Here is a 13,078-nt window from a genome sequence, read left to right on the forward strand (position 1 = left end):
CTTTGTTCTTTTTGTTCACAACTGAACACAGATTTGCAAATGGAATCTGGCAAGTCTAGTGTAGGAAGTAAAAAAGGGCTTGCAAAGGTGGGACACACCTCCCTGGCACGGAGGATGCAAACGATCACGGTGAACATACTGCCCAGGTTCCTCTTCCTGTTCAGATCTGTACCGATCTACAATCCGAGGCCTTCTTTAACACAGTAGACAAAATGATCATGGCATTTGTGTGTGGCGAGGGGGGGTGGAAGTATCCAAGGACCCCCCAAAATGTCTTCCATAAAGCTAAAAGCATGGGAGGTCTAGCCCTCCCAAGCCTGCGATACTATCACTGGGCAGCCACAGCAGAAAGAGTGAGGGGATGGGTAAAGGAACCAGAGGCAGAATGAGTAAGGAGAGCTCCTGCACAGGGATGTCCTCCTAGCCTTGGCCACAGCAGCACTCCATCCCCATCAGCTAAGCTCCCAAAAAGCCCAGTGGTAATAGCCACGATCCAGACGTGGAACCAATTCAGGCAAAACTTCGGTCTGACCGAAATGTCCACTATGGCCCCCATCTGCAACAACCACAGGTTCGCGCCAGCCAAAATGAACCCATCTTTAAAAGGTGGAGACAGGATGGGGGGGGGGGGGTTGTTGGGAAAGGCACACACCCAACTGGAAGAGACAAGAGAAAAATTGGAGAAAAAGGATTGAAGTAGGGTGGAGACTCTGGTACACAGAGAGTACCTAACCAGAACCTGAATCAGCAGGTTCCTCTCGGAGGTGGAGGACAAACATGAACGGTGTCAGGAAGACCTGACCGACCACACCCATCTGTTTTGAGCATGCCCCAGGCTTGTTGTGTTCTAGACAGCCTTCTTCAAGACAATGTCCAAGGTTGTGGGGGTAAGGGTGGAGCCAAGCACAAAAGTGGCAATTTTCATGGTGTCAGACTAGCCAGAACTCTTTATGGGGAGGAGTGCCAACACCCTAGCCTTTGCCGCCCTGGAAGAATCCTGTTTGGTCGGTGTTCAGCAGCACCATCCAAAGCTGGCTGGCCGACCTGCCAGAATTTCTCCAACTGGAGAAAATCACATTTGTCATCCGAGTGTCGGAAGATGGCTTCCACAAGACGTGGAGGCCATTCACCAACCTGTTCCAGGCACTGTTTGTAGCCAACAGCCAATGGTGCAAAGGGGAGGGGGTGCCCACAGGCAGACCACAAGCACCAACAAAAGGAGAGAAGGTAGGGGGGGGGGGGGGATATGGAGGTTGGGGGCAAATAGTGAAGCACACATCGATCACACTCTGTGCCGGGGGGGCGGGGGTCCCCACCCTATCCTACTCCACAGTTTGTAAATACGGGCAGCCGACTAGGATTGACTTATCACTATGTAATATATATGTGCCACTGTACATCCTTGCTATGTGTGATAATGAATAAACAATAAAAAAAAACATTCTATATACATATATTTTATATACATATATTTACTGGGGCTGCTTAGCACACTGGGCTAAATCGCTGGCTTTGAAAGCAGACCAAGGCAGGCCAGCAGCACGGTTCAATTCCCGTAACAGCCTCCCCGAACAGGCGCCGGAATGTGGCAACATTCACAGCTTTTCACAGTAACTTCATTGAAGCCTACATGTGACAATAAGCGATTTTCATTTTCCTTTTCAAAAAGAAGGTTGGGTAGAGGGATTAAGAGGTTTTGCGACTTACTCTTAATGTTTTGTTTTTGTAAATTGTATTTGGTATTTGGTATGTACAGATTTGTTTATTTTGTATTGTATAAAATGAAAAACTCTGTTAAAAACATTTTTTAAAATGAAATTGCAAAACACAGACACCTCCTTAGCGGGCACCTGATTCGCAGCTATTTACCTTCTTCTGTTTCGTGCAGGTGTATTGCATCTTTCCCCTGAGAAATGATGTTGATTTGGTCGAGCTGAGGGAGGTCGCCTATTAGATGTCATCTCCCATGGTCGCATTGGTGGTGATGGAGCAGGAGATACTGCTGTATATTCAAAAAACGAATGAGAGAGGCGTTGGCGCTTAGGACTTGGACTTTCTTCACTCTGCATCATCACAAGAAAAAACAACTCATTATTAATATTCTTTCCTATAAAGGCATCTAATATAGTTCCCTTACGAATCTTTAGAATATGGCATTGCTCTGGCATAGAGTCAGTTTAATTAAAATAATAAGTCTTTATTATTGTCACAAGTAAGCTTACAGTAACACTACAATGAAGTTACTGTGAAAATCCCCCAGTTGCCACACTCTGGCGGCGCCTGTTCGGGTACACTGAGGGAGAATTCAGAATGTCCGATTTACCTAACAAGCACGTTTTTCGGGACTTGCGGAAGGAAACTGGAGCCCCCGGAGGAAACCCACGCAGACACAGGGAGAACGTGCAGACTCAAGTGACCCAGTGACCCAAGCCGGGAATCGAACCCTGGGATCCTGCCGCTGTGAAGCAACAGTGTTAACCACTGTGCTACTGTGCCACCAAAACTTTCCCCAAATACTGGTCCTGACAATTAAGAGAAGGTAGGAAGGAGAAGGGCAAACCGTAAAGTGGCAGCCCTGCTAAATTCAACTGCAAAATGTCTTCAGAATTTTTAATTCTGAATTTTTAATTCAGAATGTGAGGAATTCTGTTCTTCACATGGTCAGGTAAGAACACATGTGCTACAATTAAATAGATTGGGGAGCATTAAGGAACAAAATTAATTATTTCACAAATTTGAATCCACTGATTGAAATAGCAGATGAACAAGTACGCTAAAGCAGAATATGATTTGCCTCAATGTTCTTGTTATGCTTTAGTGAACAGATCATACTTCAAGTAAGATGACTTACTAATCAAAAGTAACACTGGCTAGCAGTTTCCATTTGTTGTGCCAAAATTGTTCCAGAGTGTTCACAATTATTTTGTGTTTTATTGGGCTGAAGGAGGCCAAACTATGTAATTGACAACATTTTCCAACTAGCAAGTGGCAATTGATAGCTTAACCTCACGCATAGCTTTAATTCCTCCCCCCACAAAAATTCTGCCAAATAAAGCATCACTTCGCCACTTCAAACATATGCAGTGCACTGCCTGACAGATTTTTTAACAATCACAATCACCATAGAACATCGTTTAACCACACACATATGCTAGTTTTCCTCACATTTCGTCCTGATTTAATATGCTTGGCAGCCCTGAAACATCTTTCAAACAATTCTCTTTGAAATTGCTCCAAATGTGTGCCTGCATTACACGATTATTATTTACAAACTTCAGTTTACAAAATAAACTGTCATGCAAGACTTCAGAGAATCATGGCATATTACGCTTCCTTTCTGATTCACCTATTTTTAGCTACATTTAGGAAAGGTTAAATAATGACAAATTGTGTACAATACTCAAAATGCGATTTGTGGCTGAGTTGTTTTCAGTTAGTTATGAGTAAGGCAGCACCTAACATAAATTTTGCTGGGAAAAAAACATGACAACATTGAATTTAAAATGTTCCAAATATCGCTGTACCAGTTTCCCTTGAATTTATTACTCAGCCCAACCCTAACTTTCAACTGGAACTTGATTGCAGTAACAAAACATACAGTGGCCAGTAAGCCATGTTAAAGAGTTTCTTTTTCCCTTAGACTTCATCTTAAACCATCCATGGTTTCTGAGGTAATTTTTACCCTGAGTTCATCTTCCACAATATTGGATTGAACAATACACCCCAAAGAGCTTTTTAGAGCTCATCTTTAATTGGCATTCTGTATGCAGACGATTGGTCGGAGGGCGAGCTTGTGATATGCCAGAGGGGAGGGTGGGAGAGAGATTGTGTGGCTCTGGGAGATAATCACGGGGGGGACCAAGCATACAGCGGTACAAATTGCAACAGGTGTGCCTGGGGAAGCCCTCCTCATCATCCTGGCCCACCAGCATTATTGGAAAAGAACCTATCTGCTGGATATGGCAGATCCTTTCACTGCCAGGTTTCCTGAGCCTTAGGAAACTTGTGCTGATGGTGTTGAACTCCAGCTGCTGCCAAACTCTGAGGCATGGAGTCTCATTTAAATACAATAATTATTAACCTAACTCTCAAAAGTGGATTGTTCACCAAACCCAACCCCATCAAAGTTGAACCAGAAGGGGCAATTGCAGTGGATTGGATTTCCAATTTTTAACAATTTAGCCCTCCTTTTCCGCCAACATCCTCCCCATCTTCTGACCCATCCAGAGAGGATTAAAATTACCCCCAGAATCTAGATCATACATCTGTGTCACAAAAATGCATGGCTACTGGCGGATGCTGGAAATCTGACATAAAAATAGAAAATGCTGGAAATATTCAACTGGTCTAGCAGCATCTGTTCAGAGAGAAACAAATCATTGACATTCATCAGAACTGGGAAAAAAATTGAGATGGTGCTGTCTTTCAAACTCACCATGGAGTTCAACAATTTCAGATCATAACATTGCTCATATTTTTAATTGATCATTTTAATCTGTCCTATTACACTACTCCAGTTGTAAAAATGAAATCCAAAAGTACCAGTGTCTGGAATTTTATTGAGCAGGTCCACGCTACTCAGACTCACCACGAGCAGCGTTACAACAAATCATGAAATAGCAAATGTGATAGATAGCCTTTATGATTATTCTAGTGCCCTGCTTCTACTGTTGTACAGAACTACATCTAAATTACAGCTTCAAGGAGGGGAGAGAGTAAAAGCTATTGATAAGAGTAACAGCCGTTGGCTCTTTTGGTGGGAAGACTGCAGGAGAAAGAGGAAAGATGAATAAGAGGAAGTAAAACTGGCTAATTAGATCGGTATTAATATTGTGATTAGGCATTCGAATGTTATTCTCGAACCCAGAAAATTTCAAAATCAAGAAATACTTTGATCTCCAAGCATTCCAGACAGACGTTAGAGTGTACTCCTTTTCGCTGTGCCCCATCATCCCTTTTGTCATTTAAACATTTTTGTCTTCCACCATATCACAGACCTTCCCTGATGTTCATTTCACCCTCCCCAACTTTCCCAGCCCTTGTACTTGCTTAAAACTTGTTACCTTTCTAACTTTTTCAAATTATGATGAAAGGTGAGGTGCACACTGCTGACCATTATTAAGCTGCATCCTTCTCTTTTTGCACTGAAGCTTAAGGGACCTCCTGTCCCGTCCCGGTTGCAGGATGCAGCCATTCGTGAAGGGAGCTATGGCGAGGTGCAGGAGTTCCCAAGAGGATTCCCCATTTGATGCCAGAAATGAAAGGAATGCCTCCTGGAGCTCCAGCAAGGATGGAGAAACATGAAATGGATTTGAAAGCGAAGGTGGGGCGGAGGGGGGGGGTTGAACTTTCATCAAGTTTACATTACGCATTCCAAGACCTTGCTGATACATTTTCTGATGTTGACCATTTACAACCCCCTTTGCCTGTGATCAAGAGATATCAGTATCCTGGAGTAAATTTCTGGATCATTTAGCCAAAGCCTACAATGCACAGTCTGCGCAGCGTGTCTCTGCCATCGGAGGTTTGATGTTCACATGCAAGTCGCATGCACATGTACATGTCAGGACGTCCTCTGGGTCCTAATGCACACCAACAGTAGGTTAGAACAACAAAGAGAAGAACATTACAGCACAGGAATAGGCCCTTCGGCCCACCAAGTCTGCACTGATCCAGGGTTCTTTATTTCAACCTACTATTTATTGCCCAAACGATCTATATCTCTCCATTCCCCGCCCGTTCATATGTATCTCAAACATCTTAAACATTGCTACCATGCCTGCCTCCACCCCTCCACTGGCAACGTGTTCCAGGCACCCACCACCCTCTGCGTGAAAAAATTTCCCCGCACATCTCCCCTAAACTTTCCCGTTCTCACCTTGAACTTGTGCCTGCTTGTAATTGAGTTTTCCACCCTGGGAAAAAGCTTGACTATTCACCCTGTCTATACCTCTTGTAATTTTGTAGACCTCAATCAGGTCTCCCCTCAGCCTCCGTCATTCCAACAAAAACAAACTGAGTTTATTCCACCTCTCCTCATCGCTAACACCCTCCCCTTTCACTATTGCAATTCCACCTATCTTAGTGTCATCTGCAAACTTGCTAATCAGACCATCTACATTTTCCTCCAGATCATTTATATATCTTACAAACAAGTGATCCCAGCACTGATCCCTGTGGAACACCATTAGTTACAGATCTCCATTCTGAAAAACTCCCCGTCTCCTGTTGCCAAGTCAGTTCTTTATCAATCTAGCTAGCACACCCTGAATCCCATGCATCTTTACTTTTTGTACCTGTCTACCATGAAGGACATTGTCAAACACCTTACTAAAGTCCATGTAGATTAAATCCATAGCCTTTCCCTCATCAATTAATTTTGGCACCTCCTCAAAAAACTCAGTTCGTAATGCATGACTTTCCCAGCACAAAACCATGTTGCCTATCACTAACAAGTCCATTCGCTTACAAATGTGAATAAATCCTGTCCCTCAGTATCTTCTCCAACAGCTTCCCCACCATGACATCAGGCTCACTGGACTATAATTACCTGGTTTATCCCTGCTTACCTACTTAAACAAATGGGACAACATAGGCTATTGTCCAGTCCACTGGAACCTCACCAGTGGTCAAAGATGATGCAAAGATACCTGTTAAGGCTCCAGATATTTCATTTCTTGCTTCCCACAAGAACCTAGAATATATCCCATCTGGCCAAAGGGACTTGTCTACATTTATGCATTTTAAGATATCCAACATTTCCTCTTTCATTATGCTGATATGTCCAGGAGTATTCACACAGCCATCCCTAACATCAACATCCATCATGTCCCTCTCCTTGGCGAATACCGATGCAAAGTACTCATTAAGGATCTCACCTACTTCCTCTGACTCCACGCATAACTTCCCTCCTACTCTTTCCCTACCTACCCTCTTGCTCCTTATATTTGCATAAAAGGCCTTGGATTTTCCTTGACCCTGCTTACCAATGACATTTCATGGCCTCTTTTAGCCCTCCTAACTCCCCGTTTGAGCTGGTTCCTACTTTCCCTATATCCTTCAAACACTTTGTCCGTTTTTAGTTGCCTAAAGCTTATGTATGCTTCCTTTTTCTTTTTGACAAGTCTCACAATTATCCTTTTTCTTTTTGACAAGTCTCACAATTTCCCCCTTCATCCATGGTTCCCTAATCCTGCCATTCATGTCGTCCATTTTCGCAGGGTCTGTCCTGCACTCTAATCAACTTGTCTTTAAAAGACTCCCACACATCAATCAGCCGCTCCCAATCCACATTCTCCAGCTCTTGCCGAATTCTGTTGTAGTTGGCTTTCCCCCAATTTAGCTCCCTCACTCGTGGACCACTCTTGTCCTTATCCATGCGTATTCAAAAACTTATGGAATTAGAATTACTATTCCCATAATGTTCCCCTATGAAACTTTGGTCACCTGACCGGGCTCATTCCCCAATACCAGGTCTAGTAAGGCTCCCTCCCTGGTTCGACTTTCAACATACTGTTTCAAAAAACCTTCTTGGACACACCTCTCAAATTGCTCGCCATTCAAACCTCTGGCACTAAGGGAGTCCCAGTCAATATGGGGGAAATTAAAATCACCCACCACACCAACCCTGCTATTTTCACATCCTTCCAGAATCTGACTACATATCTGTTCCTCTGTATCGTGCTGGCTGTTGGGAGGCCTATAGTACAACGCCAGCATTGTGATTGCACCCTTCCTATAAGGATAGCCTCCCGCATCACAGCTGTGATATGTTTTCTAACCAGTAATGCAACTCCCCCACCCTTTCTGCTACCGCCTCTGTCTTATCTAAAACATTGATATCCCGGAACGTTAAGCTGCCAGTCCAGTCCCTCCTTTAACCATATAATTCCCCACATTAAACCAAGCTCTACATTCATCCATTTATCTGTTATACTTCTTGCGTAGAAGCAAACGCACTCTAGACCTCCAAGCCCACTGAGATTAGTGACTTCCCAGTGCCTCCTCTCCCTCTTAGCTACATTGTCTTAGTCTCAAGCTCTTCCCCAGTCTCTACACTTGCTGGTCTGCTGCTCCAGTTCCCACCCCCCTGCCATACTAGTTTAAAACCTCCCGAACAACATTAGCAAACTCCTGGCCACGATATTGGTGCCCCTCCAGTTTAGGTGCAAACCATCCTGTTTGCATGGATCCACCTTCCCTGGAAGGTATTCCAATGGTCCATATATCTGAAGTCCTCCCCCCTACATCAGCTCTTTAGTCATGTGTTCAACTATAGTATCTCTCACGGTAGCACAGTGGTTAGCACTGTTGCTTCACAGCGCCAGGGTCCCAGGTTCGATTCAGCTTGGGTAACTGTCTGTATGGAGTCTGCACGTTCTCCCTGTGTCTGCGTGGGTTTCCTCCTGGCGCTCCAGTTTCCTCCCACAAGTCCCAAAAGACGTGCTTGTTAGGTGAATTGGACATTCTGAATTCTCACTCTGTGTACCCGAACAGGCACCGGAGTGTGGCGACTAGGGGATTTTCACAGCAACGCCATTGCAGTGTTCATGTAAGCCTACTAGTGACAATAATAAAGATTATTATAACTGTTTCTAGCCTCACTAGCACATGGCACTGGGAGAAATCCTGAAATGTCTACCCTTGAGGTCTGTTTTTTAGCTTACTACCTATCTCCCTGTCATGTCTTGCTGCTCTTCCTGCCTATTAAGAAGTCTTACAACATCAGGTTAAAGTCCAACAGGTTTGTTTCAAATCACTAGCTTTCGGAGCACTGCTCCTTCCTCAGGTGAATGAAGAGGTATGTTCCAGAAACATATATATAGACAAAGCCAAAGATGCAAGACAATGCTTTGAATGCGAGCATTTGCAAGTAATTAAGTCTTTACAGATCCAGAGATAGGGGTAACCCCAGGTTAAAGAGGTGTGAATTGTCTCAAGCCAGGACAGTTGGTAGGATTTCGCAAGCCCAGGCCGGATGATGGGGGTTGAATGTAATGTGACATGAATCCAAGTTCCTGGTTGAGGCCGTCTCATTCACCTGAGGAAGGGGCAGTGCTCCGAAAGCGAGTGATTTGAAACAAACCTGTTGGACTTTGACCTGGTGTTGTAAGACTTCTTACTGTGTTCACCCCAGTCCAACGCCGGCATCTCCACATCGTCTTCCTGCATATGTCACTTGTACCAATGTGGACATTGCCTGTTTGCCCTCCTGTTTCAGGATGTCCTGTACCGCTCAGAGACAACCATGACCTTGGCACCAAGGAGGCAACATGCCATCCTGGAGTCTCGTTCGCGACCACAGAAGCACCTGTCTGTGACCCTGACTAGCGAATCCCCAATTAGCATTGCTCTATTATGCTTTATAGAATTTAGAGTGCAGAAGGAGGCTATTTGGCCTATCGAGACCGCAGTGGCCCTCGGAAAGAGCACCCTACTTAAGCCTACATCTCCACCCTATCCCTTAAACCAAAAACCCCACCTAATCTTTTCGACATTAAGTGGAAATTTATCATGGTCAATCCACCTAACCTGCCCCTGGATCATTAGTCTTGTGACAATACGACTACACCACCACTTCCCCTCTGTGAACAGGGACATTAAATACAAAGACAAGGAATTTATGATGAATGTTTGCCTCTCTCTTGTAAGGCCTTAGCCTTTGTCCCCCCCCACCCCCCCTCCTCCTCTGTACAGCAGGGCCAGCCATGGTGCCACCGCTCTGGCTACTGCTGCTGCTAATACCTGATGGGCCATCCCCCTCATCAGTATCTAAAAGGGCATACTTGTTAGAGAGGGACCGGGGTTCGCCATTACATCATCAGAAAATCTGGATCTCCACAGATGCTGCCTGATCTGCAGTGCATTTCCAGCCTTTTCTGTTTTTATTAGGTGCGGGTCATATTGCTCCTGTAGGGCACTTGTAAAATGAACTATTTGTACAAAAGCAGCCAATGTACACTTGACTCAGTTTTGCAGTTACTGGCAATTTATTATTAACTTCTCCTACAATACAGAAATTATTAACTTCCACTACAATAAGGCCACCTTGACCACACAAAAGTAAATGAAACAGAACGACCATTTGTGAAATTAAAGTAATTTTCCCATTTTGCGTTCTGTACTAAATCCTGGGCTAATATTTCACTCCATGTTAATACATAACCAAAAGTTCAAAAATATCTTTGATGCTTAGTTTTCAGGGGCTCTTTGAAAGAAAAGCAGATCTTAAGATTTTATAATCTTTATTGTTACATTAACACTGCAACAAAGTTACTGTGAAAATCCCCTAGTCGCCACATTCCGGCGCCTGTTCGGGTACATGGAGGGAGAATTCAGAATGTCCAAATTACCTAACAGTACGTCTTTCGGGACTTGTGGTAGGAAACCGGAGCACCCGGAGGAAACCCACGTAAACACAGGGCAAACGTGCAGACTCCGCACAGACCAAACTGTTCTCAAAGCAGGAGTTTACAAACGCGCTGTAGGTCTCCATTGAGGAACAAGAGACGTCCGTGCTGAGCAGGCAACCAAGAATGTAACAATTAAAGAGTGTTTCTTGATGACTGCCGGTGGCGGCCAGGATGAAGTAGGTCGCAGGTCCGATCGCTCCTGCCGGTGATGAGCTAACGGACCTTTTTCGACCGGACGTTTCGGGACTTTGCGACCTGAATCGGTGGAAGAAACAACAGGGAAGAGGTTTTCCCCCCCCCCAGGGTATGGACGGCTGGACCAGAAGTGGTCGAGTGAAGCAGCTAGGATCAAAGCGGGAGCAACGAGGTCAGCAGACCGGGCGGCGAAGCATGGCAGACGGCAGGGACCAGAGAGCAGAGGCTCACTGGCCAAGGGAGCAGCAGATGGAGTTTTTTAAGAACTGCTTCGCCGAATTGAAAAGGGACGCGCTGGAACCGATGAGGGCGGTGATAGACCGAATGGTCGAGGCACAGACGGTCCAGGAGAAGGCGATCAAGGAGGTTGAGTCGAAGCTTTCCAGCCAGGAAGACACGATAACGATGCTGGAGCACGAGGTGGAGGAACGGAACGCCTGCCAAAAGAGGATGCGGGAGCAGCTTGAGGAGCTGGGAAACAGAGCCAGAAGATAGAACCTAAGGATCGTTGACCTTCCCGAAGGCAGTGAGGGATCGGACGCGGGAGCATACGCGTCGAGTATGCTGGAGGCGTTGATGGGGCCGGGGGCCTTCCCTCGACCCCTGGAGCTGGATGTGGCGCACAGAGGAAGCCCAAGGCCTGGTGGTTCGCTTCCATCGGCTTTCAGACAAGGAACGTGGGCTGCGGTGGGCCAAGACGGAGCGGAGCAGCAGGTGGGAGAACTGTGAGGTGCGCATATACCAGGGCCTGGGAGCGGAGCTGGCCAAGAGGCGTGCGGGGTTCATCGAGGTAAAGGCGGCCCTCTTTAAAAAGGAGGTGAGGTTTGGAATGCTGTAGCCTGCGAAGCTTTGGGTAACGTTCGAAGAGCATCACTACTACTTTGAGTCGCCAGATCAGGTTTGGACTTTTATTAAAGAGAAGAAACTGGACTTGAACTAAAGGACGTTTGGCTTCCAGAGATGTAAGGGGCAATTCTCCCATCGGGAGACTAAGTCCTGACACCGGAGTGAAAACCAGAGTATTTCACTATGGCGTCGGAGCCCGCTCCCAGCCCCCTATTCTCCCGCCCCTGGGGGGCTAGGAGCGGCGTCGCGTCATTTACGCGGCCAGCGCCGCGTAAATGATGTAACCCGCGCATGCGTGGTTGCCGTCCTCCCCGAGGCCGCCCCGCAAGAAGATGTCGGATGGATCTTGCGGGGCGGCGGAGGAAAGGAGGTCCTCCTTCTGAGAGGCCGGCCCGCCGATCTGTGGGCCACGATCGCGGGCCAGACACCTTTTGAGGCCACCCCCACCCCCTGGTGCAGGAACCCCCCACCGCCCCCACGAGTCGCCCCCCCACCCCCCCAGAGTTCCCGGGCTGTTTCCGCCGGCAGCGACCTGGTGTGGACGGCGCCGGCAGGAACCCGTCGTGTTGGGCAGGCCGCTCGGCCCATCAGGGCCGTTGCAAACGGCGAGCGTAGATTCTCCCATCGGTCAGCCGTGATTCGTGCTTTTTGGAGGGGGGGGGGTGGGGGGGAGAGAGAGACAATTGCGTGTGGGTGCCGCCGGCGATTCTCCCACCCAGCGTGGGGCGGGGGGGACAATTCCGCCCGTAATGTGGCGGCGGTTTATTAATTTAGTCTGTATTGTACTGCTCCATTCAAGAAGGTACTTAGTCTTGGCAGAGAATATGGACTGGAGGGATGGTTGGAGGGCGCATTGTTTCGGAAGTTTGCATGGGGGTGGGGGGGGGGGGGAAAGAGAGGTGAGAGGTCCTGCAAGGGGGGCCCTGCAGTCAGTATCTTTCGGCGGGAGAGTGGGGCATCTGTTCTGGGGGATTGGCTCTAGGTTGGTTACGGGCTATGTAAATGTCCTTTAGAGAGTAGCTCTTTACTCACTAAGGAATGCAATCAGGTTAATGGGTCTTTTAATGGTAAATGGACGTATTAGTGAGAGGCAGCATGGTTTTGTGAAGGGGAGGTCGTGTCTCACTAACTTGATAGAGTTTTTCGAGGAGGTCACTAAGATGATTGATGCAGGTAGGGCAGTGGATGTTGTCTATATGGACTTCAGTAAGGCCTTTGACAAGGTCCCTCATGGTAGACTAGTACAAAAGGTGAAGTCACACGGGATCAGGGGTGAGCTGGCAAGGTGGATACAGAACTGGCTAGGTCATAGAAGGCAGAGAGTAGCAATGGAAGGATGCTTTTCTAATTGGAGGGCTGTGACCAGTGGTGTTCCACAGGGATCAGTGCTGGGACCTTTGCTCTTTGTAGTATATATAAATGATTTGGAGGAAAATGTAACTGGTCTGATTAGTAAGTTTGCAGACGACACAAAGGTTGGTGGAATTGCGGATAGCGATGAGGACTGTCAGAGGATACAGCAGGATTTAGATTGTTTGGAGACTTGGGCGGAGAGATGGCAGATGGAGTTTAATCCGGACAAATGTGAGGTAATGCATTTTGGAAGGGCTAATGCAGGTAGGGAA

The 13,078-nt window shown here is 46.6% G+C and overlaps 1 protein-coding gene across 3 annotated transcripts in view; it reads right to left on the bottom strand.

Moving 5' to 3' along the window:
- The window catches only part of LOC140429678 (E3 ubiquitin-protein ligase RNF38), a 310,735-nt gene that overhangs the window by 86,468 nt on the left and 211,189 nt on the right, over window positions 1-13,078 (bottom strand). For all 3 annotated transcript variants that reach the window (XM_072516977.1, XM_072516975.1, XM_072516976.1), the window contains exon 3: window positions 1,870-2,063. In XM_072516977.1, the coding sequence (XP_072373078.1) occupies window positions 1,870-2,063 (194 nt within the window). The remainder of the gene's footprint in view (window positions 1-1,869; window positions 2,064-13,078) is intronic.

This window comes from Scyliorhinus torazame, chromosome 9 (assembly GCF_047496885.1).
Source record: "Scyliorhinus torazame isolate Kashiwa2021f chromosome 9, sScyTor2.1, whole genome shotgun sequence".
In the NCBI taxonomy this organism is placed as follows: domain Eukaryota; kingdom Metazoa; phylum Chordata; class Chondrichthyes; order Carcharhiniformes; family Scyliorhinidae; genus Scyliorhinus; species Scyliorhinus torazame.